Source organism: Rhodamnia argentea, chromosome 10 (genome assembly GCF_020921035.1).
Source record: "Rhodamnia argentea isolate NSW1041297 chromosome 10, ASM2092103v1, whole genome shotgun sequence".
Taxonomy (NCBI): domain Eukaryota; kingdom Viridiplantae; phylum Streptophyta; class Magnoliopsida; order Myrtales; family Myrtaceae; genus Rhodamnia; species Rhodamnia argentea.
In genome coordinates this window covers 20,346,139-20,371,310 of record NC_063159.1, presented here as the reverse complement: position 1 = coordinate 20,371,310, position 25,172 = coordinate 20,346,139, and the positions used below count along the sequence as shown (strand labels likewise).

Genomic DNA, 25,172 nt, shown 5'->3' with positions numbered 1-25,172 from the left:
AAATTAGAGATATGGATCAAGAACAATCATTAGGTCACCTGAAGACACCTTCTCGTCCCTCAATCCCCCTACCACTACCTCTTATGGCAAGATGGCACTAGCAATGGAAACAGATTCTTGAGGACAGGAATGAGAAACCCATCTAACCCAATCACTAGTAGTGGGCCAGAACATCAAGAAATTCATGTTCATAGACATTCATATACATGGTGAGAGAAAGAGAGAGACGAAGAGAGATTAGTACCAGAGAAGAAGTTGATTTCTGAGCTCTATAGAACTCTTCAAGCTGCTGAACTTCTGGGTAGAAATTCTGGAAGCAAGGGAACAACAATCCAGTCTCTGCATACATTCTCCCTCTCGCTCGCTATCTCCCTCTCCCGTCGCACACTACAGAAACAAGAACACAATTCGAACAATCAAGGAGTGCCTTCTTCTTCTTCTTCTTCTTCTTGATGTGCTGTGGGAACTGTCAGAGCGAGTGGACGGCAACTACACGATAGACCAGCCTCTTATAAATACGCCATGATGAGTAGAGACTTTGATGGGTTCATGATGGGGGTGCTTGGGGATTGTCTAAAATAAGGGTTTTTATAGGATGTGGACAAAACAGGGGAAAAGGGACGAACAGTTTTAATAATGCAACTGTCCCCCCTCCTTGTCTCTCTCTCTCTCTCTCTCTCTCTCTCTCTCTTATCAAGCACTTTCTCTTTTGTTTTGACATTGAACATTTGCTTCACAGTTCACCTCTGGACTTCCTGATATTTTATTGCAACTTGCTCCGCAGATGGATGCATCAGCGAGATAGTGAGGGCTGAGAGGGACGTGTTGGGTGCAATGACTATTCGGGTCAGTCAAATTTCTGTACTTCCTCCTTCCTTTTTCTGTCTCATTATCTGACATTTTCTCTTTTGTGTTGGCATAAGAGCATCAACATCAACATGAACATGTCAGAATTCCAGGAGGAGTTAAAGCTACCACAGCCGAATCAAGACACCATCTAACAAGCCCCAGCCGCTTGCTTCAGTCTTCACACTCAATTCACAAGAGCTTGGACTTGGAATGCTTGAAGCACCGCCATGCAAAGCCCGCCAACTGGTCTTCTTGCTCAAGAGATCGCCGCAGAAAAGGGGCAAAAGAAAACACTAAACAAAACGAGAGGTGAGATGAAAGAAAGAGAGAATGATTCTGCTTTCCACATTGACCAAAAAAGAAAGGAGATTATTCAAATTCCCATTAGAGGTGGAGTGAGCTGTTCCTCCACAATTTGCAGTTTGGATTCAAGCGCCAATGTCACATTATTTTTTAAGGCGTGTCGACCTCATGTCGTTTGTCCTTTTCTCCATCTCAAAAGTCACAAGGCAAAAGAACAAAATTTAAGTCTGACAAGTAATGATGATCAGCAAAAATGGAGACGGGAAGTACAGTTCACACCATCGAGCCGCAAGAGATTCTTCTCTTGTTGCAGGCGTATGGCCAGTTTGACGAACGTGTACACCGTTGTAATTGTAAAGATTGAGTTCATAGTGTATTTTCTTCACTGTAACGGGTGTTCCATCCTAAATCTAATGCATGGAGTTATGGCTTTTCGGCTGGGGCTAAACAATACCTTAAAAAGAAAGACTTTTCGGCACCATTTATTTCTCGAAAAATTAATGATTTGAAAAAAAATTAAAAAAAATTGATTTCTTATCCCGCTGGAAATAATTAGTGGATGAAACATGTTTGCATTATCGACAAAAATTTATATCTAAACAATATTTATTATTTTTAGGAAGATATTTTTCAAATTACTCGTTTTTTATGAAAGAAATCGAGCCTCCATGTCGGTCGCCCCGATCTCATTCTTTTCTTTTATTGCCATCGGTTTTCGACACGCGTCGTTCGTGTACTGGGCATTCTGAAGAAGAGCTCTAGACAAAAGGTCCTTTTGTAATCTTATTGAGAATGGCCACATTTTAGTTGGTTGCTTTTACGTGTGGCATCTTTGCTTTAATGTCACTTTAGGGTTGTCCATGACATTGTTAGAAACATATTGAAATCGGGGAAACCACAAAGAAAATGGGGAAAGCCACTCCGGAATATTTCGATCAAGAACTAGTTTTGTCAACATCTAGATCTTTTCAAATACTGCAAAAAAGAGAAGCCATGGGAGGAACATTTGGCCAGTTGGGTTGTAAAGCGAACGAAGAAAAGTTCAAATCGAATTTCAAACGTAAATGAGACGTTTGTGTAAGTAGAAACAATGCCAAAGAAAAGAGGAAAAAGCAAATAATTCTTCTTTTGGGCAGGTCGGGATAGCTTAATATTGGGATTTCCGTGACATGAGTGACATTACTCAAATCGGGCCGTCCAAATGAAAATTGATAGACCGATTTGAGACACGTTTGGGATTCAAAATTTTTCAAACCCCAAAAAAATTCCCGCTTATATTTTTTTCATCCCTTTCAACACATGACGTGACTCAAATCAGGCCGTCCATTTTCATTTGAACGGCCTGATTTGAGTAATGTCACGAAAATCCCAATATTAGGTGATCCAAATCCCTTTTGGGCAAGTATGAGGAGGATAAATATACACGTTTGGGATGGCTCATGGGACAAGACTAAACTTGTAATAAGGGAAAGCTCCATAGGTTCTTTCATTTTCATAAAATGCGTGCAATTTTCTATCTTTACGTGGATCTAGACATGTCCTTACGTGATTTAACGAAAAGTTGTAAGCTAAGATTTCGTAAAAACGAAATTTTTTTTTGAAGGAATCGAGAGGCTCTAGGGTCGGCCTCATAATGACATAAAATAATTCTCGAGATTTCTAGCCCGCCTCCTCGTTGGGAGACTGGCGAAATCAGCCTCTAGTTGAATATAATTTTCTATCTCTGTGTAGATGAACGAGTTCAATTTTCCCATGTCCATATAACGAGGAGGCATTAATTGCATTCCAGATGGCTTAGCCAGAGTCACGACACTTGGCGGCCACCAAGAAGGGTTGGAACTTCTTAAGCCGACCAAAGGAATGGAATGGAATGGAATGGAACCGACCCGCTCTCATCAAACTCGTGGAAGAGCTCCTGCCATTTTCTCTGGACATTAATGTCGAAGGCACTTTGGTTCTTTGCCGTAGGATTAGACGTCCTACATTTAATAGACTAATTAGCATCCGATGACGGAAAACATTAGCGGCTTCTGCGATCATTGCCGTAAAACATGCGTATGGACTGTGATAGTTAGACGTAATCGATTCTTAGTTCGGTCCAATCCCATCCAGGAATCGAAACCAGACCAATTCCTAGTTTCTATGACCATGAACCAAATCATCCAAGTTGGTCTAGTTTCCTAACAGTCCAATAGAAGTGAGCAATACGGATTTTAATTTTAATATACTAGTTAAAATTAGGTTTTCAATAAAAAAAAATAAAAAGAAGCGACCTATGTACTATTTGATTTACATTTAAGAAATAAGAAATTAATAAAAAATAATCGGTTGGATCCAGTTCCCCTTAGAATCGGGAACCGGATCGAAACTCACCAGTTTCAATTTTACAGAACCGGGAACCGAGAACCAATCCAGGCGATCGGTTCCCGATTTGATCGGTCCGTCTTGCTCACCTCTAGCAATCATCATGTTCTTTCGGGGCTCTTGTCTTCCTCCGGTACTCGGCCTTTTCTTAGAGCGATCTCCCCTCTATATCGTCTCTTCGGAGAGATGTCGGCGCTCTACGTTCCGGCTAGCGTCGATTATTGAATCGCGAACGTGCTATTTTCCAACGGGAAAACATTACTAGCGCACGGTTCTTTTTGTTCCCAAAGTTCATTTCCCTTTGGGGGGGGCGGGGTGGAATGGAAACGACCAAGGGAGAGATGCCGAGGTTTCGGAAAAAGGTCCAAATCAGGAGTGGGCGACTGAGCTTTTAGTGGCGGAGGAGGAACGTACCCCGATCAATCAATCATCAAATCATCCTTCCGTCTCTCCCTTTCTATGCAGAAGGCTCCATTTGCTTTGCCTAGAGAAGAGAATGGGTAGACCTCTTTTTCTGTCCCTATTCGTGTCTTTCTCTTTTGGCTAAAAGGTTCCCTAGACATGGCCACGGACCGATTTAAGCTCGAAACCAGCCCGTGGAAGAATCGGAACTGGTCTGTTGATCGGGACCGACGGTTCCGAACCGGAACCGGCCCGACCCGATCCCTCATAGGCCGATTCCGATTTTAAAAAATTAGAAACTGGCCCGGAACTAGCGGTTCGGGGACGAGTTCCAAACCAGCTCTTTCCCTCCCTCCCTCTCCCCCGGGCCCCACCCCGGTTCCGGTTCCATAGTGGCCACGAACCGGAACTGGCAGTTCACGGCGCGTGACCACCTCTAGTGTTCCCACTTTGCTCCATGGTTCGATCAAAGTTGCGGACAAAAAAAAAAAAAAAAAAAAGGAAGACTTGCTACCTTGAGAGTTGCCTCGAGAATGGAAGAAGCAGCTATTTTGAGCGGAAGGGAAATGAGCGAGGATAGCAGTTCATGCTTTGATTGGAGGAAGGGAGGTGCTCGAATTGTATATTCTTAATTCCATTTCTTCAGGGGTAACTTCGGAAGGAACAAAAAGCGAGCCAGATCGAGTGTTTCGGGCTTGGTGTATAGAAGACGTAATCTTCTCCCTCTGATAATTTGAGGGTTCTTCTTTTAAATGTACTTTACACCGTTTATCGGGAAGGCGGTTTCCTCTTTTGCCAGAAGGGAAGTCGTTTTATCCAAATTTATTATTTTCAGTCTATTAAAAACCTTTTTTTTCCGTACATCAATTAGTTTTCCGCCATCCAAAATGTCGAAAAATAATTTTTCCAGCAACGTTTTTCCTTCGAATAAACGGAGACGGACCCTCAAGAAAAGCCGAATTACAGTAATGGGAGGGTCCGTCGTCTTGTGTTCCAAAGCATGTTTTAGCGCGAGAGAGAGAGAGAGAGTGAGTGAAAAAGAAGATAATATTCTCAGATTCCAATTGATGCAAAAACCGAGTCGAACACTCTCCCGAAAGTGACGAATTCTGGTTTGTGGGGGGCCGCCATGGCTTTACCTAAAAACTGAAAAGACAAAGCGCACGCATTTCCCCCCCAACCCCCCAATCGTTCATAGTCATGCTTCTTTGGGTCGAATAACATGTGAATCGAATAATCGGCAGAATGAGGGGGTCGAGTAAAATTTGGTATTGTTTCTACCCTAAACAAGTGCCGTAGCCGGCTTTGCTTGATTTTTTTTCTTCCATCATTCTGTATTTAATGCTACTTTTCAAAAGTACACGTAAAGTAAATGGTTCTTAGTGATGATTTTAGCTGTTGATTGTGAAGTATCTATGCTTAGTTACTTTATTTGACGGACTTTGATTCCATTAAAGTGATTCGGACGGGAAACATATGGTCAAGAACATGGGTCTGTGCTGGATTCAAGGATTGGGGGCACAATGCATAGAATATCGACACTACGTCATGACCATAATTATGGCTAGGAAGCACCGACACTCTCCGAAGGCCTACGTGTCGTGTCGGACGCGTGTCGGGCACTCTAACACTCACTAACGTGTGACCAACATGTGATTGGCGCTCAAGACACGCCAACGACACGCGAGTCCACATCTCAACGCGTCATTTCGACGCTCGCGAGATCAATTTTATGCATTTTCAATGTATTAAGAGTCAAAATATAAATCTATCAAAAACATATATACTTAAGTCATATAGCCAGTTAGAAAAAAAAATGCCGATATGTCATGTCATGTCACGTATCAATACTGCTTATACTATAGTCGGTCCAAGAGCAAGGGATATTCGACTGCTTATGCGCGATCATCATTTAACCACTGGGACTCCTGAAGGAATTTCAATTAGAATAAACGGAATATTCTGGGGAACTGAAAACAAATTCTTTTTTCCAACTTTTGCCTTGGCTAAGTAAATCTGGACTGAATTGAAAAGGCGGGCTTAATCTAACGTCCAGAATTTACTCCTTTTTTCACAAAAAAAAAAAAAAAAAAAAAAAAGGTAAAAGAATGCCGGGCAAATTCCAGAGTGCGTCCTATCAACAGCTTGGCCTTGCTTGTATTTGGTAAGTAGACTCCGATCGAAACATGTAAAATCCTTTCTATTATATGATTTACACAGCTTAAACTTCAAAGTGTGACAACTAGTGCATTATGATATCTCCTCCGCTAACATGCTCCAGGACGCTCGTTAGCCGGACAGAACAAAATATTACAGGATTGCCGTAAGACAGACCAGCCATTACTTGCTATGATATGCAGGGAGAGCTATTTGAAAACTGTAATTGCATTCGTTCTGAACAATCTGCCCTAGGAGGGCACTGAACGATCCTTAAGTCATGGCAGCAGCGAGGATACGAATTTCGGCTAGACACTGCTAGACCACCTTATATATGCCCTGTTTGTGAGGACCATGTTGAAATTATGTCTAGATTGTGCTCAACCGAGACTGATTCTTCATTAGTGTTTTCACAGTAGCAACTTCTTTCAGCAGTCATCAGGAAGAAAGAAAATTGTAAACCACAAACCACAAACCCTAGTCAAAACCACCAAAATAACTGAACAAGCTCGGCCATCTGTGCCCAAAGTAAACATCCAAATGCTTCCAGATTTGAGAAGTTAGAAGCCACGCATCTTTGATCATAGTATAATTCAAGCTACAGAAGCAGCAGTTGAACACCCCCCCTCATGCAATCTTTGCTCTTGAGAAGTCCATCTCTGGATGCTGCAAGAGAGTTTGCCAGAGACACGGAATTAGCAATGTTAATTTACACATACAAGATCGATGAATTATAAGAAAAGCGACCAATGCGCACCTCTGCCATGAACTTCTTTAGAATATCCTGTTTCTGCATCTCATCACTGGTAGGAAGACCCATTGCCTTCTGTCTCTGATCAAACTGATAAGTTAAAAGCAAAATGTCAGTACTGCATTTGCAAGACAAACACTCCAAGGCCACCAGCATTGTGCTCATCTACAACGTAATACATGCAATGTGTGTTTATTATGTTAATACCCTGGAGGAGCTCAAGAAAGAGAGCTACTTACCATCATCTTTTCAACTGTCTGTCGAGTTTCTGGGTCCAGGTCAGACAATTTGCTATTCTCTGGTTCTACCTTCTGAGTATCGATTTCAGGATCCCCTTTCACCAAAGATTTCCACCACTCCATTTGATTGTGCTTGGTCAGGAGAATGGAGATCGCACTCTGGTCCTCTGTAGATTCAAACGTTAAGATGATCACGCGACATAGGCATAACCATATTATTTATTCACTTAACAACAGGAGGCATATCATTCTTGTTTGTGTTTGAATTCACGTAGCCTGTGATATTCTTGACTCAATCCACTACATACCTAAACTCCAGTAACAATCATCAGGCTTGACAGTCTGGAAAAGCTCCCCCTGCAAGTAATCAGACATGGTCAAAAGACATACCTAAATAAAGCAAGCAGATTAAATAAACTCAAAGTAGCACACTCACTTCTATGACGGGAGGTTGACCCTTGAGTCCAACTTTCAAGTGGTTTTTCTTTATGTCACATACCACAAACCTTCCTTTGGTACCCTTAGGAACTGGAACATGGATGGTAACCTCCTGCAGAGTCTGAGTCCAGGAATAATTCTCAAGATCAAGGCCATTGCCTTTGTTTGGCACTGTTCAACCAGAAACAATGTCAGAGCAGCTACGGCAGCAACATGGCATATTTTATACAATATATCTTTTAAACATATGCATCCGCCTCGTAAAAGGAATCATAACAAGACAGTCCCTTATAGAGCTGCCCTTTCCAAAGCACACTGGGTAACCTAACTGGTCATCTCAGCTAAAGCTATTTGAATCGTACTCAATGCAAGAGCTAAAATCAGGCTCAGTTCACATTTTGGGGATGGGGATTGCCAAAGTCATAACTATTGGTCCACATCACACGATGATGGTGAGGTGGTCAAGTTATCACTTTTAAATTGGTCTTTGACAATTTTAATTTATGAGCCCTAATTTTTTCTTCCCACAGTTTGCTAAACCCCAAAGGCTGAAGGGAATTAACCAATGGCTAAGTGCCACAAAACAATGAGACATTCTATGATTACAATTGACCCATAATCAGATCTCATAGCTTTCCAGCTTGAATGACAAGAAAAACAAGATAACACTGGCAAATTAGCCTCTTTTGCTAATTCCAACGAAAAAGGGAGACACAACCAAGCATAAGCACACCAGACAACTTGCAAGAACCAAACACTGCAATAAGAAGACATCTCCAAAACCAAAAGCTAGAAGCTTACAGCAAACATTCCATCACTAGAGTACTTGACTAAGCCAATGCACGCTTAAACAGATTATAGGAGAGATCTCCACGAGAGAAATGTAATTATTTGGGAGAGTTCAGATTGCTGAACAAAGGAGCACAAAACCAATAGCATAATAGAATGAAACAGTTTCCCTGCCCATCACCATTGAATAACCAACCAGAGAAAACATACGAGCTAAATAGATGACGATGACCACAAAAACATCACAGAAGCATCACAGCCTTACTGGAGCGGAAGAAAAGAGCCACATCAAGAGCGATCACCATACAAATCTTCCTACCATTGTACTTCTCATCTAATCTCCCAGACATCTCAACTGCAGTAGCGTCTCGACAGGCATTCATCGCTTTCGTACGTAGCAAGCAACAAATTACGACAATCACAAGAAAAATAAAGGCTCTTACCTGTAGCTCCGCTCTTCTTCTCCTTTTCTTCCTCTGCATCCTTCATCTCCACCTCCTGCACCTTCTTCTCTTCATCTACCTTCTTAGCCGCCGCAGCAGCAGCAGCTGCCGCCGCACTCTCCCTCTCCCTCTCCTTCTCCCTCTCAACCTGCTTCAGCTTCTGCTTCTGCTTCTCCCCCACAGCCCTCACCACCGCCGCGACGTCCTTCTCCGCCGTCTCCTTCGCGAGGAAATCGCTACGCTCGGCGACGAACTCGAAGACCTTCTCGATGAACCCCAGCGGGCTGGACGGATCGAATCTCGCGCTGAACTCCGCCGCGGAAGAAGAGGAGGATGAGGCCGAGGGCTTCGCCTCCGGTCGCTTCTCTTCTTCCTCCTGATAGTCGGAGATGATCGCCATGGACGGTGAGCTCTGGAGAAATCGAATCGAGATTGCCCTTCGCGCACTCTGCGAATCGGATCGCCACACTCGGCTCGGCGTGTTAGAGTGAGAGTGGTATGATTTCTGGGGGTTTTTAAAGGGTTTGGGCGAAGAAATTGAAGGGGTTTTGACGACCTTCGTTGAATCGCTCGTCTTCGTGGAGAACTCCAGAAGGTTGTGGTTTTGCTGTCAAGTCCTCCAACTTTATTGAAATTACGAAGCGCCGCCTAAGTTTCCAAAATATTGCAATTACATCAACTTGCGCCCTCTAGTTCTAATCTACGTCCACATTATCATCGCACAAGCTTGGTTTTAAAAACATATGGTTAATCGTAGTATATAAATGTATGTTCATTTTAAAAAAAAATTATCATTCGATTATCTAGGCTTGTTTGGATCGGTTTTTACTTTTTACTTTTTTGTTTAATTTGAATCTAGCCGCTCACACACTTACGCCACTTTTTTTTCTAATCCAAAAATCATAAAATTTGCGTAACAATCAAGTGTTGACACGTAATTGATATATTCTTTATTTTTATAATTTTCTGAAATTTGGATAATAGTTTACATTTTGTCGAGATAATAAGAAATACATTTTGATTCTGTTTACGGACATGCCCTTATTTAGCGTACGGTACCATAATCCTATATTACACATTTTATATCAATCTATATATTAAAGAGCTCTAGTCAAAATTAGATTTTGTCTCACTTTTAGATTTCCTATTTAACCATTATGCACCTGTTACTCCAATTGTTAGGCAATTTCAGCTTCAAAGGAATTTTTTTTTTTTTTTTGTCAAAAAGCTTTCGAGGAGTTAACTATCCACTTTACACTAAGAAAATGCACTTGTTAAAATCCATTTTGTGATGTGGCACCATAAACTCTTTGAGGTTAGGCCGTTGTCCTCTCCCATTTTAAATTTAGCCTAGATTTTGGGGATTTTATTCTCTCGAATTAGATCTAGGTATAGATCCGGGAGTTCCTTTCAGGTATTTGATCCGTGTTCTTTCGGTCTAGGTGATGAGGACGTCGAACCCGGATGCTTACCGGCATCCCAATTCGATTGATCGGGATGACAGCTTCTCATTTCGAATCAGTAAAATCAGAATTTCAATCAAACCACACATCGTAGTATACTAGTCCCTCTAATTCTTTAAGAGGTTTATCTAAAATATTCGCGATATAACTAGGAAGAAAGCCGTTGCAAATGGTGCGGGAGTTCTCGACTTGTACTCATCACTGAATTTGGCGATCCGCCCAATGTTTACGGTGAAAGATTTGTTCTTGAAAGATGAGAGTTTGCTTCTAGCTGCAAAATGTACTTTGATAGTTGCTTTCCGGTACTTGCTTTTTTCTGCAGTTATTTGAAATTTGCTAGGCTTGAAAGCCTTCTATATATACCTCGCGAGCATTATCCCGATTAATAAATGGTTTTTTTTTTCCGATAAAAAAAAATTCCTCAATTGTTCTTACAGTGCAATAACTAACTTCACATAGTTTAGAATGCTTCCCTCATTTAATCACCCTCCAATTGAATTTACGAATTTTCTTATCTATTTGTTATGTTACATAAGAACTGAAAACTAATCATGAACACGTTTGCCTGAAGACTAGTAAGTTTATTAAGCCCAAAACTCGTTTCATTCTACTATTGTTGTTCCTCCTAAAAGAAGAATTATTAGTTAGAAGATATCGGTATATTTTTAAAATGTGATATATCCTTTTAACTTTCAAACTAGTTCCTAAAATAGAAGTTTTTATCTTTTCACATTCTCTTATTATTTGAAAGAAATAAATCACAACTAATAGCTAAGGGTCTTCTCTAACGTGCGCCACAATACACTTAAGAAGTATACCTTTTAAGAAATGTCTTGATATTTAGATTGTAATTGTACATAGAATAAAAAAGTAGTGTATTAAAAATTAGGATTAATATCATGAAAAATCCCAAACCGATATACTTATGATAAATTTACCTCAAATTATTTTTTTATAAAAAAAAAAATCCCGAACTGGAATATCTCCGACAAATTTACCCCAAACTATTTTTTACCACAATAAATCCCAAACCGGTACACATGTGACAAATTTACCTTGAACAATTTTTTGACTACAAAAAATCATAAACTGGTACACATGTTGAGGAACCGTCGCTGAGACCCCATCCTCTTGCGAAAACCGACGTTCTAGATTTCTTTCTTGTCCTTAAGTGAAGACTTATGAGGCAGAGATGGTTTCTGGTGAGAGCTGGCGAAGAGATAGGACATGAGGGATGCGCCGTCGCCGATGGAGTGATGAGTGCAGAGGATGATGACTGCCTCGGCATCGGAGGTCGATAGGTTGAGGAGTTGGAGCTCCCAAAGTGGCTTGGACAGGTCCATGGGGTTCATTGTGAGGTTCGCAACGTAGTCCTCCACGAACTTGTCCGGAGATTCGACGTTGTCACAGTCTATACGCGGGACGATCACGTGGTTATCCACATCGATCTTGGTTTTCCGCCATTTCATCTCCCCTCGCTTTTCGTCATCCATGACCTAATTCAACAGTTCTCTTTCATGTTGACATTGATCATCATGTTTCAACGTGTCTATACAAGCAGAGAGACAATGCTTGTTTGATTGTGCTAACTAAAAAGTGATATGATGAGCAAACAAATCTTAGAATCCTCTCTTATCAAATAGTTTAGGACTTCTGCCCCACACATTAACGTCAGGAAAAAACCCAAGTTCGACAAGGCGACGGTACTTAAATTGATACATGAACATAAAGAAAACTTCATTCGTGATTCTTTTAGATTCACAGACGGTTCTGAAAAAAAAAAAATCTATCACCGTCATAACCATCACGTCTTATCTGTTAAATAATTTACCAGGACGTCGGAGAAGTGAGGATACGGCGGGTGCTCTAGACCGGCTTTGATGGCATCCACGTTCAGCTTTGTTCGACTAACCAACATCGATATGATGCAACAGCTCAATCCAGGTGCGTGAAATAGACGAGCTTTCCGACTCAACGGCTCGTCCGCTCCCTATTTGCCCGCCTCCTTCCCCATCTCTTGCTCTATCTCAATGGGCGAAAGATCAACATTGGCTTTTCTCTTTCTCATCATCCCTGATTCCTCTGAGTTCGTTGTCTTGCTTTTAAGTGGGGCAAGCAATCGCCCTTTTTTTCCGGCAAAATGATTACTGTGCACTAACTTATATAGAGGTGGAGCTTCCAGTAGTGTTGTGCTCACCTAGTTCGCATTAATCAAATTAATGAGCTTATTAATGTATCGCTATTGTTACTGCATTAAGGGTATATTTAGTTACTACTGCTGCATAGGTATCCTAGCTCCAAAGTAGTAGCTGGTCTTAGCCATTCCTAACTTATGGAGACGGCGTAATAATAGCTGCAATTGATCAGTCAGGGTAGGCTTGATCGGCTCCCTTTTTTGGTCCTTCGCGGTGAATGTCGTATCGGAATTGCAAGCTGGTTACTCTATAAGTGGACCCCCAACTTGCCTTCTGCCACTCCAGAGTAGGGAACGTTTCTATCTGGTGAAAGGATCATATCTAACTTGAAGACCTTCTGCAAAGTGGCATGAGAAGGGAAAAAAGGGGAATTCATTTGACTGAAAGTTGTGGCTTTATATCACAAATTGACTTCAACTGAAGTTGCTCAAATGGATGATTAATTTGGGAGTACAGGGATCTTACTGTGAAACTCAAGATGCTCTTGGTGCAGAAAGGATGGACCGTAGAATTCGATCAGAACAACTGCAGTTCCTATGACATCCTGGCAATACTGCATGGTTTCGGTTCATGGATCAATCCGCACCGTGAAGCAGAGAAAAAGGGTACTAACAAACAATACACAGAATGAAATTCTCTCGACACGAAGCAATATTCAGTATTATATTGGCAAAACACGGCTCTGCAAGAGGTGCGAATACATCTGAAGCAATATACGCTCGAGCGAGACTTGCATGAGCTCCCCACTTTGATTCACCTAAAGTCCAAAGGTAATCAAATTAGTTGGGATATCTTCATTAAGGTTTCATTAAGGTTTGGATCTTGTGAGCTCACAATGACATACAGTACACTCGATTACTCGAGAACTTCGACTTGTCCAAGAAATTAGTGTTGGTTGACTTTTGAATTCGGCTTTCCTTCTTGATACTCAAGTTCACCACGCATCACATGGCTGATTTGTGGAGTGCACACTGACCGCAAGTCTTTCTTGTTTGCAATTTGTGATTGACTTACAAATCTTTCTTAGTTTTGTGCAAATTACGGAGTTCTCACTCTTCGACGGTCATGAGCTCCTGTGGCCTCCATAAATACAGGGAATGAGGGAGGAAGAAGCGGCATTGCAGCAGAAGGAAGCAGAAACAGTACCTTCTCTCAAGGGCGTTGGCTGTAATACTTCGGAGATGGATGAGTTTAGCCATTCAGGGCCATCACATCTCGAGCGGATTGACTGCTAAAGATAGCCTTAATGCATGTCCGTGCTTCCTGATCGGGCAAGAAATGGCCCAGCTTATGCCGTCACCCTCAGAGGAATGATGCGCACGCCGGCCACTTCAATAGGTGATTCCAAGCTAGTTGTGATGTGTATCTCAAGTACACTCCACAGGTGCTCCCGCTTCAAGTCTGCTTTGGGAGCGGTGGAGCATCTCTTGCATTCAGTCAGGGCAGCTAATGTGTGGTATTATCGTACCAAATGTCGGTCGGTGCTGCACATTTCCTCATCGGAAGCAATGAAGCCCAATGCCTGCAACAACAAAAGCTCTGGAAAGACGCCAGATCATACCCCGTTTGGGAGGCTGTGAATGGTTGACCTCTGTGCCTAGATTCCTTTGTAATAATAGTACTCATTGTTCAGTAATCTTCCTCTGATCACGGATTCAGCCTAAGTTACTATCATTTGCTAAACTGTGATCTCATTTCATGTAGCTCAAATAAAGATCACACATCAGTATGTCAAAAGATGAAAAGATTCACCAAGTTTCACGTAAATCGACTTCCAATAAACCCGTCCAGGATTACCCGTTCATTACTGCCAGTATCGCGGTAGCCCACTTGGCTTCAGGAATCACTTACGCCCCCAGGTGGCCAAGAGAAAACTTCTCAACAGTGTTTTTGAAAGCCATATCCCGCCGGATCAACCACGGCAAAAGCGTAGGAGAATAGTAGACCCTTGAGGAGCTTTTAGGCCTCGGGTCAAATTCGGCGTTCCTGGGTAAATGGGCTTGAGCAATTTAGCTGGAAACAGAGGCCCGTTGGACCCTAAAAAGCATAATCCGAGCCCAAAAGCTTGGCAAAGAATCTGCTTGTGGGCCTCAAAAAGCGGCTACCAAAGGAATACGCGCTGTACCAGCGTCTATTGAAGTGACCGGAGCACGACAGGACTACTCACAGTGAACGGAATTTGATTTACGCGACGCTTGAACGGTTGAACCGACTCATGATATTACGGTGTTGGCGCCAAGTCTTGGCCATGTAGGGCCCGACCGGAGTGGCAAAAAGACACAAGACAATGTCGATATCATGATCTTCCAATTTGTCTACTAATTATTGGAAACGCCAAAAAATTATAACCGTCCAATGTTCTTTTTTTCCCTCATTTTTGAGGGAAATTAGATTGAGGAAAGTCCCTTTTTCTCCAAAAATTACACATAGTTTGTGTGGCTATTAAGCTATTGGAACTAATGATTTGCCGATTATGTTTATGTAAACGCACCCACCCGTCCAGGGTCCATTGACAAATTCGGCTGATTGGATTGAAAAGCTGCTTCTCTTGTCTAATGCTTGAGCGATAACCTTCCACCACCTCTCATTCATAGTCCCTTGAGCTCAAAAAACCTGTTCACGTGCCCGGTTTCCAACCCAGTGTAGTGTCCGTAGTACGAAAAGTTTGGCGCAACACCTTGATATCATGATCTCATGGAAAACGAAAGATTACGAATTTAGGTAAATAGGAGTTTCCTTCTTCTTTTTCAAGAGAATAACATTGGGATACGGTAGGAACCCTAAATAAATGACTATTTAAAATCGACGCCGTACTCACCTGTATGTCGTTGGCACTAGGACACGATGAATGATGTCTGAGTACTTGACTTATGCTTTCAACTAGAACACGACATCCTCATCATTGTGGCTTGCATCCCCCTATTGAATTTTGCTTTCAATGTTGACTGCAAGTGGAGGGGCATATCGAAGACTCTCAAGTCACATGAAAAGATAAATGTAGGCCTCTAATCATATTTTGGCCAATAGCTATCGACCTGCATACAGTGCAGATTAGGGAGAAAAGTATGTCGACAGGGAGCATTGGCCTTTAATGCACCATGACTGTGTGAATTATGTACAATGATGGGGTTGGAGGTCCAACGGCTAGCATTGCTAGTGGAAAACTGGGGTCTCATATCACTGAGTACTAAAAAAATGACACACGTATCATTGGTGAAGTTATCCAATCAGCTCTGAACTTAATATACGAATGTCAATTTAGTACTGAATTATTCAATTCTGTCAATTTAATCCTAAACTTTTGCGCGAAATTCTCATGCAGCCTTTCTAGTCAATTTTCACCGGCAATTTTTGACGTGATGATCCAATCTTTACCGGCAGCCCAACGTGGCACACCGCCACGTCAGACTCTGACGGCCAGAGTTTTCCGCGCTGGAATTTCGTACAAAAGGCTTATGACAAAATTGATAAAATTGAAAAGTTTGGGATTGGATTAACATCCGTACAATAGATTTATGACTGAATTCCCAAATCATGGGCATACTTCGGATGCGACCGGAACATGTTTAGTGATCATGTGACGCTAAGTGGGATTAGTGGGCACTCTAAGATGTAAACGTCAAGATCAATGCTTTGTTAAGGCGCCCCTTTTCATCATATCTACATGTTTGCGATTGCTTTCTTTTCAAATTGTCCTAAAGGCAAGAGCCCACATTGAATAATTGCAATCCCACGAGATGGGTGCTTCTCTAACTTCTAAAGTTCCCAACTTTTTCCAAGTAGAAAACGAGTGATGAAGAAGAAAGCATTATATCCGGAATAGGATGCTTGTGAAGCTCATACCAATGGCTTAATCAAACCGATCTAGTTCTTACAGAGTAGTGGCCCTCCCCCAAACCGAACGAGTGATGAAGAAGAAAGCATTATATCCGGAATAGGATGCTTGTGAAGCTCATACCAATGGCTTAATCAAACCGATCTAGTTCTTACAGAGTAGTGGCCCTCCCCCAACTAGCCCCAATGCCTATCCACTCCAACCAAACCAATCATGGTCTGGTTCTTCTTCTTGTTTTCGTGGGTAAGATGGGACCAATCATGTGGTAATTGGATGATCGGTAGACGAACCGCGGCACCTAACAGGATCATCATGAAGCTCGATTGGGTATATAAATACGAGTCGCGAAAATGATTATCTGGTTGGAGTGAGCACAAGCTTTCCCCATCAATGTCTACATTTTCGGGGATAGGCTAAATAAACCACCGTCTAATTTCATGTTCCTTTTGAATAATTTCTAGTTGGTTGAGACTACGAGACATTAAAGAGCTGAGAAATTATGACGATATAAGTTGCTCAACAAGATCATGTGATCTCGTGTAGGGGCATGGCCCGGTGTGCCCACCCCCTCCACCACCACCCGGAAAGATCTTCACGTGCCTTGTTGCATCGGTTCGTGGCCTCAATTCATCGGTTCCCCGACGAGCTCGCCACCTCGCCATCATCCTTTGTCAACTTGCCCCTTCGTTTTGAGTTTGTTGCGTCCACAAAGCATGTCATGTCCCGGGACGCGCAAAAGCTTGTCGATCCACATTGGCCCAAAAACAAGAAAGAAAACTTTCTCTTCAAGTTCACTAATGTCTAGCTTGTTCAAGGCCAGTATGAATTGGAATGGATGAAGTGTGTTGAAGTTGTTGCCCCATAACGATTGTGAACGGATCCTGTATGCCCTTTATATTTATGCGATCTCCCTCCACCTATCGCTTTAAACTTTTGGATTGAATTTTCTAACGTGGTATCAGAGCCAGTGTCATTCCTTTTTGCACGCCATTTGGTCTCCCTCGGCTTTGGGTTGGATTTGTGTGATCCCTCGATGTTTCTTCCCTTTTGAGTTTTAAGTGTTCCGACAGTCACGCTAGGGATATCGAGACTCGTTTAGAAGAATGATCGATTGAATGATGGAGTAAACTATAATCATTTGTTCAAACGAAGTGGAATAAGAGCCTCCATAGTCGCTTCGTGAATTAAATTCGCAAACCGAATTTTGACAATCTTAACATTGTTCTTTTAGATTTATGGGAGTCGAGCGATCCCTAGAAATGGAGATTTGTACTATGAAGATTGAAAGCCCCCCTCCCTCCTCTGGGGAAAGAAATATGAATCTATGCTCTGAAAAAATATCTTAAGTGAAGGAATTATTACACTCTCGTCAATCAAAGAACAATAGCAATTAAGGTTATAGATTAGCATGTTTTTAGGGTAGAATCGGGAATCGAAGAACTAGGTCCGTAGGAATCGATTCGATTCCAGATTCCGGCATGTATAAGGTAGGTTTCAAATTCAAAAAATAGGGAATCGATTTTGGCCGATAGGTTCCAGATTCCAAACTGGAATTTAGAATAAGTTTTTGTGTTTTTCTTGTTCTATATTTTTGCGCAATCATATGGTATTCCATTACATCTGGCGATAAAAGGATAATATAAAACTGCTAGTCCGAACTTCCATTTCTAGCGATATCCGTGATTGAGTTTTTTACTTTGTTTAATGTTTCAATTTTTTGTGTGTTTAAACATAAGATATGGTCAGTAGATTGTAGCAACAAAGGATAATCATTAAATGTGATGGTTTAATGCAATTGTTCAATTAAGAATACAAGTGTGCAACCTGAACAGACCCTAAAATCGACTCTAGAACCTATGGCGGGATATGTTCCAAGTTTCAAAAATAAAGAAATCGATTCCGACGGGTAGGTTAATCTAGATAGAATCTGAAACTGCTCATGCCTTTTTTTTTTTTTTCTTTTACGGGCGAAAAAACCGCTCATCCCTAATGTATTTTTGGTCGAAAATAACCCCTAATTAAAGCGCAACGAATTAGAGGACGTAAATCAGCGTACAGTAGCTCGAACAACGTAGCTGTTCCGTCGTCAAAAGGTGTCGGTGCTGAAAGGCCGTCAATTATAAAAACCATAAAGCGCGGCAAGTGGTCAATAAAGGTGAGATCATCCACCGATTTCATCCGTTCAGAAATAGCGACGCTCGTGGGGTTGGACAGTACTAGTAGATTCAAGCGACTTCGAGTGCCCATTGCCCACGTTAATTCCTGTCCTGTCTTCTTTTTCATTTCTTTTTCTGCTGTCTTCTCTGTTCGGCGGATCATTATGATGGGAGGAGGGAGGCTGTGGGGGACGCTTCGCTCTCACCGTGCTGTGTACCGCTGTCGGCGACTCATGTGCTGTCGCCCGATGCTCATGAAAAGCGACGGGATGAATCGAAATCGGGGAATTTTAAATCATAAAGCCTCAGCGAGTAACGCGGAGCTTTGGATCCCCTTGGAGAGCAAGCTCGACGAATCGTCTCGATCGAGAAGGTGATTCGATCCAAGACGTGGGAAGTGGGTTTTGGCTGTTATGTCGTTTGGGTGGTCGTCTTTAGTGTGCCTTTTTCGGCATCCCCCCTTTCGAAAGGCACTGAACGGGCATCGCCGATAAAGACTAGTCGACGAGACCGGAAAGGATCGATGCATCCGCGGACGAGAAAGCGATTCGCTAATGACATATGTAGAAGATGATGATGATGATGATGATTGTTGTTCTTCTTCTTTTTCTTCGGATTTGATGCTATTATGGGGAGAATAATAAAAGCTTTTGGAGGACCTAATGTGAGATGGTGTCCGGATGCTTCTTGCTTCATATGTTGTTTACATTCTTTGCAAAATCTTCTAGTGACAACAAGCACATGACTTTGCTCGAAATGTTTCTTTTGGACCCCGTCACCTCGTTACTCGTTTCGATTGAGACAGGCGGGCGCATTGACAATTCAATTTGTACTGTATATGTATCGTCAGCAAAGTCATACACATCTCTCTCTCTCTCTCTCTTTGGAAATTGTTTAGAATACGTATACATACATACATACATACAAAAATGCATTTATTAACGTTTCTTTTACCCCAATGCCGACAGCCCGGGAACAAGTGTCAAGTTTCCCATGCCCCAAGTACAGAGAATCCGGTCCAAGCGTCGATACCTAGTCATATCTTGAAATATGACTTTCGATTTTTCAAAGACGAAATTACTTTCCAACAAGCTGCATCTAAATTTTGGTAGGGAAATATTTTCCGTCGATTGTGAAAACAATTTCGGTTGTCTCATTTTCCTAAGTGATACGGTCACTTGTGAAATAAACGGAACCTATATTTGATCAGATTTGAATGTTCACGTACATTCTCGTACCAAGCATACGGGGTATGCTCGGCAGCTGAAGCTGAAATGACCATTTTACCCTCGAAGTTCATGCCGTTTCGAAGGAAAATGAGGGGAAATAAATATTCCCATGGGATCTACAATAATGATAGGAGGGGGAGAACTTGTCCAATTCCAAAATTCCAAGTCCTGGAATCCGACTATTACAACGAAGTCGACAACATAAACTATCTCTTGCACATTGTTTTACGTAAATTTGTATATTTTGGGAGGTCCGTGCCCGTGGTGACCGAACGGCAAATAATTAATCTAATCCGGTCAACGGATAATTGCGACTTTCGCAGGCGAGCACGATGTACGGTCGGGGAAGGGACCGAGGGACATCGTTGTCCGCATCGTTCAAACTTTTCGAATGTGCACATGGATTTTGCTCGTCGCTGTACTAAAACCGGATGTGAGGTCGAGAACCTGTTGCGCGTTCCGCAAGTCCGACGTCGCGTCGTCCTTTATGAAACCGGCGTCCCATCCTCGTAATTGATCATACCGCTCCTCAAGTCTTTACCCTAAGCGATTAAAAACAATGAGCAAATTTCAGAGCCTATCCAGGCGCCACCTATATTCTTAATTAAATTGAATCATCACCTTTAATTATCAATATTTATTATTACAATACACTGACAACTACTTGTACTTATATGTATTAATTCATATAAAACATTAACAAAGTAAAAATCTCGATCATAAATATTGCCGAAAATGGAAAGAAAAGCTTAGACTAGTGATTTCAAATTACATACACAATATTAGATGTCGTGGAATACCGCAAGATTGCGCGAACATATGTACTAAGGAAAAAAAAAATTGTTATAAATTACATATTTCACTTACCTAGAACCTAGGCTCTATCTGTTCAAACAAGTTTTTTCGATTTTTGAAATCTGAATCCTATTCTACATGCTTTGAAGCCCGGAATCATGCTTACTTCTAGGGTGACAATTGTTTAGACCCGAGCCCATTTAGGTTGAGTTAATCACAAAAGTTTCGTACGAAAGATTTGAGGGTCTATCCGAATTGACTTATGCTTTTTGCTTTTGTGTAATTCAAATCTCGCGCTTTGTTAAAGGGTCCTGTCCAACAGAGTGACTAAAAATTTAGAATTACCCTTTTCGAGAGGTTTAGAATATTGGAAAGGCACGCATTTGTGAGGAACTGTTTTACTTCAAATGGGGTACCTTGCATTTCCAAAAACCTAATTAAGGAGGTCGGAGTGAGAGTTTGAATTTTGGCAAGAAAACGAAAGGTACCGTTTTACTTTTATACAAATGGAAACAAACATGTCTTAAATGATTTTGATTGCATCATAAATTATGATGGGAAGCGCTTTTACGATTATACCGTTAGAGACTTTACAATCTCAATAATAGATCCATACTTCATTATCGCGTGTTTTGTATAAAGAACTCATTATTTGGGAGATCGTGCGATCAGAAATAACCGACAATACTATCATACTGTCAAGCTAGCAGCTTCTAATTGTGATGCATGCAATTTCGGAGTTGATTAAGTAGGAGCAGTGTTTCATGCTTTCGGTTTAAAGTCAAGCTTGTGAGTTCGACTTCGTTCCCCGAAAAACTTAGACAGTAATTCATTATGCTAGTTCCCCTAAATGACTGGCTTATTGCGGTCATGGTTTTACTTAATGATATATGAAATATTTCCTGTACTCTCGAGGGAGGAAAATAGTAAAGAATAATTGATAAGTAAATAGTGTTTTTCTCTTTATAGGACAAAAATTTTCTATGTTCTCACTATTGATAAATGAATAGTGTAAAAGGCCCAAATTGCAGACCTTTACTGGCCTAGAGCTCAACTCAGTGGCTACAAAGTGGCAGTGAGCAGAGAGCAATAGTTAAGAGAGTAGGAGACAGCTCATGCATCCCGACACAGACACCTTACCCACCACCCTCCTCTCCTCCTCCTCCTCCTCCTCCACCACCGCCGCCGCCGCCGCCATCTCGACCACCGCCACCACTTCACTCCACCATATAAGAGCAACCTCCGTCCTCTCACTCCCCACTCCCCCCTAGACCAACACATAACATATCAGAAAAGAACCCACCATCTTCTCCCTCCCCCTCTCTGCCCTCTCCCCACCCCCCCCCCACCCCTCCCCCCCACAACAACCAACACCACCGCCGCACTGTCTCCCCGCAGCAAATGAACTACGGCAGGCTCCGACCCTCCGACCCCGGCGGTTCCGACCGCCACGTGGACCCCGACTCCTCCAGCAGCCGCAACAGCACCCTCCGCCTTGTCCTCCTCGCCATCCTCTCCCTCGCCCTCCTCCTCTCCGCCGCCGCCTCCGCTACCGTCCTCCTCCTCAAGCTCCGCCCGGGCGGCCGGTCCGGCCCAAACCTCACCCCCACGAGCGCCATCTCCCGCACTTGCGGCCTGACACGGTACCCGGCCCTCTGCCTCGACGCGCTTGCGGCGTTCCCCGCCGCCAAGGCCGCGAGCGACCAGGACCTCGTCCACATTTCCTTCAACGTCACGCTGCAGCGGTTCAGCAGGGCCCTCTACGTATCGTCGACCATAGGTCACCTCCCGATGGAGCCGCGCGTGAGGTCGGCGTTCGACGACTGCCTCGAGCTCCTCGATGACTCCGTCGACGCCCTCCGCCGCTCCCTCTACTACGTCAACCCCCGCGGTGCCAAGTCCTCGTCCGGGTCGGCTCAGGTAAGGCCATGAGCTTGCGTTTTAGCTTGTCAATTCCATCGGGGGTCAGAACCTGACAGTGCTTTTGCGCGTAGGACGTGGTGACGTGGCTGAGCGCGGCGATGACCAACCAGGACACGTGCACGGAGGGTCTCGCCGACGTGTCCGGGGGAGTGAAGGAGCTGATGTCGGCGAGGCTGAGGGACCTGTCGGAGCTGGTGAGCAACTGCCTGGCTATATTCTCGGCGACGTCCGGCGAGGACTTCGACGGCGTGCCGATACAGAACAGGAGGAGGAGGAGGTTGATGGGAAACTCCGACGGGGACGAGATGCCGTGGTGGCTGGGGAAGAAGGAGAGGAGGTTGCTGCAAATGCCGGTGACGGCGATACAGGCGGACGTGACGGTGTCGAAAGACGGGAACGGGACGTGCACGACGATCTCGGAGGCCATCAAGAAGGCGCCGGAATACGGTACCCGCCGGTTCATCATTTACGTGCGAGCTGGGAGGTAAAAAAATAAGCCTTTTTTTTTTTGGTTGCTTTTTAGCCTTCCCACTTACATAGGCATGTAAATATTAAAATGACGCACTACTTTTCAGAAATTCATTATTTTACACGTCAGGAACTAATATACTTTCTCAGAAATTCATTATTATTATTATTATACAGTTATTATTTTTTTTCTATCTTCCAAGCAAGGTATGTCATCTCCTTCCAAACTGTCTTTATGATAAATGTTCCGGTCATGTAGGGTGTTCCTAAGGATCCTAACCCGCCCCCTCGTGAACCATTGCTAGTCTCTTTTTACTTAGTTTTTAATGAAAAGATAGATATGCCGGAGTTTAGATTTCGAACCCGGAAGCACAAAAAATTCGTCGACTCAATCGCGACACTATATTTTTCGGAAGTTATGTTTATATTTACCCAAAGTTAGGCCCAGTTCCCAAATCGATCCTGAAATCGGCCTGTTTGGTCCGGTCCCCGATGTTCCCAACGTGACAAGTTCTCAAGAACTTACTCGTTTATTCAATTCTCGCCCTGGCTTGTCCATTCGTCCTTTCCCTTTGCTTTAATGATGGTCGTTGGTTATTCAAGTTCTCCGGGTTCCTCTAATCTCCATTTCCGTCTCGTTAATATGATCTGAAAAAATCCAGGTACGAGGAAGATAATCTGAAGGTCGGGAGGAAGAAGACGAACCTGATGTTCGTAGGGGACGGGAAGGGCAAGACCGTCATTTCCGGCAGCAAGAGCGTCTTCGACAACATGACGACCTTCCACACCGCGTCCTTCGGTAAGAAAAAACAATCCTCCCCTTTTTTTCGTTTCGGTCCCTGCATTTTCATCGGACTTTCATAAGCCACCCGCGGGTTTATTAACAAAAAAAAAAAAGAGGTAACAGTAACAACAGAGAGGAAAGAAGACAAGTACAGAGTTCGTGTAGTGTTGGAGAAAATGCGAGTAAAAACGCACGTGGGACTGTCGTTTGCTGTTTGTCCGCACCCAAGAAATTTCCCGTGAAAGCTGAAGATTCACCCCTGCCAAGACGAGAACTGTGCAGCAATGCCTCGTTGCACAGCACTCACAGTCCGATTCCAAGTTTTAGAAATTGAGAAATCGATTTCGACCCGTGGGTTTCAGATTCCAGCTGGAAGAGGACACACCCCATCTTCCATGTACTGCACCACCTTATCTTCTTCAATGTCATCATTGCAAGTCCTTCTTCTTTCTTTCCTTTTTTTTTTTAAAATTTTTTTCCTGGGAGTGGACCCAAATTCAAACCTGCAGCTGTGGAGAAAAAGAACGTGAGAAAGGAGACTCCATCTTCTTGCAGGTGGGGACATGATCATGATTCCTTACGAATGACACTCGATCTTGTCTTCACTTAGATGCAAACTGTCCAGTCGGCTAGGAATGATGAAGATATAGATGAATCGAATGACTTGAACAGCAGGTCGTTAACTTCTCGCGTGTTGCTTAACGATGGTGCTTGATATGCTCCCCCCCCCTGCAGCTGCCTCGGGAGCCGGGTTCATCGCTCGGGACATCACGTTCGAGAACTCGGCCGGGCCCGCCAAGCACCAGGCCGTGGCCCTCCGGGTCGGAGCCGATCACGCGGTGGTCTACAGGTGCAACATCATCGGGTACCAGGACACCCTCTACGTCCACTCGAACCGGCAGTTCTTCCGGGAGTGCGACGTGTACGGGACCGTGGACTTCATCTTCGGGAACGCGGCCGTCGTGTTCCAGAACTGCAGCCTCTACGCCCGCCGGCCCATGCCCATGCAGAAGAACACCATCACGGCCCAGAACCGCAAGGACCCCAACCAGAACACCGGCATCTCGATCCACGCGTGCCGGATCCTGGCCGCGCCCGACCTCGTCGCCTCGAACGGGAGCTTCCTCTCGTACCTCGGCCGGCCGTGGAAGCTCTACTCGAGGACCGTGTACATGATGTCCTACATCGGCAGCCACGTCCACCCGCGGGGCTGGCTCGAGTGGAACGCCACGTTCGCGCTCGACACGCTCTACTACGGCGAGTACATGAACTACGGGCCTGGCGGGTCGGTCGGGCAGCGGGTCAACTGGACCGGGTACCGGGTCATCACGTCCCCAGTGGAGGCCGGCAAATTCACGGTCGGGCAGTTCATATTCGGATCCTCCTGGTTGCCGTCCACCGGGGTGGCGTTCTTGGCCGGACTGACCGTCTAAAAAAAAAAAAATTTTAAAAGCCATTGTGGGTTCTCTCTTCCCTGTGATGTGATGGGTATAGTTTTGAAAATTTTCCTTTTTTCTTGGGTATTTTTTGTAAGCTATACTAATAAGAATTCTATAACGTCGCTGCCCATTTCTCGTTGCCATGTTTAG

At 43.5% G+C, this 25,172-nt stretch overlaps 4 protein-coding genes across 6 annotated transcripts in view; 1 reads left to right on the top strand and 3 right to left on the bottom strand.

Annotated features, from left to right (window-relative positions):
* LOC115742268 overlaps positions 1–21,899 on the bottom strand; it is a 24,835-nt gene extending 2,936 nt beyond the window's left edge. The window contains exons 1-3 of one of the 3 annotated variants that reach the window (XM_048271872.1): positions 21,781–21,899; positions 658–689; positions 245–364 (exon numbers count right to left, since the gene is read on the bottom strand). In XM_048271872.1, coding sequence (XP_048127829.1) covers positions 245–349 — 105 coding nt within the window. In that variant the 5' untranslated portion in view covers positions 350–364; positions 658–689; positions 21,781–21,899. Of the gene's footprint in view, positions 1–244; positions 372–657; positions 690–21,776 lie in introns of all 3 variants that reach the window. The other 2 variants (XM_048271873.1, XM_048271871.1) reach the window with 2 other exon arrangements.
* LOC115742338 (protein BOBBER 1) lies at positions 6,398–9,275 on the bottom strand. The gene is made up of 6 exons (XM_030676567.2): positions 8,736–9,275; positions 7,502–7,674; positions 7,374–7,422; positions 7,066–7,232; positions 6,833–6,916; positions 6,398–6,741 (listed from the first exon to the last, which is right to left on the bottom strand). The coding sequence occupies exons 1-6, from the start codon at positions 9,133–9,135 to the stop codon at positions 6,703–6,705; spliced, it is 912 nt and encodes a 303-aa protein (XP_030532427.1). The 5' UTR covers positions 9,136–9,275; the 3' UTR covers positions 6,398–6,702.
* Positions 11,325–12,284, bottom strand: LOC115742339 (wax ester synthase/diacylglycerol acyltransferase 2-like). The gene is made up of 2 exons (XM_030676568.2): positions 12,030–12,284; positions 11,325–11,694 (listed from the first exon to the last, which is right to left on the bottom strand). Exons 1-2 carry the CDS (start codon positions 12,114–12,116, stop codon positions 11,347–11,349), a joined length of 435 nt encoding a protein of 144 aa, XP_030532428.1. The 5' UTR covers positions 12,117–12,284; the 3' UTR covers positions 11,325–11,346.
* LOC115742231 (probable pectinesterase/pectinesterase inhibitor 34) lies at positions 21,810–25,172 on the top strand. The gene is made up of 4 exons (XM_030676384.2): positions 21,810–22,328; positions 22,403–22,815; positions 23,462–23,598; positions 24,319–25,172. The coding sequence occupies exons 1-4, from the start codon at positions 21,810–21,812 to the stop codon at positions 25,014–25,016; spliced, it is 1,767 nt and encodes a 588-aa protein (XP_030532244.2). The 3' UTR covers positions 25,017–25,172.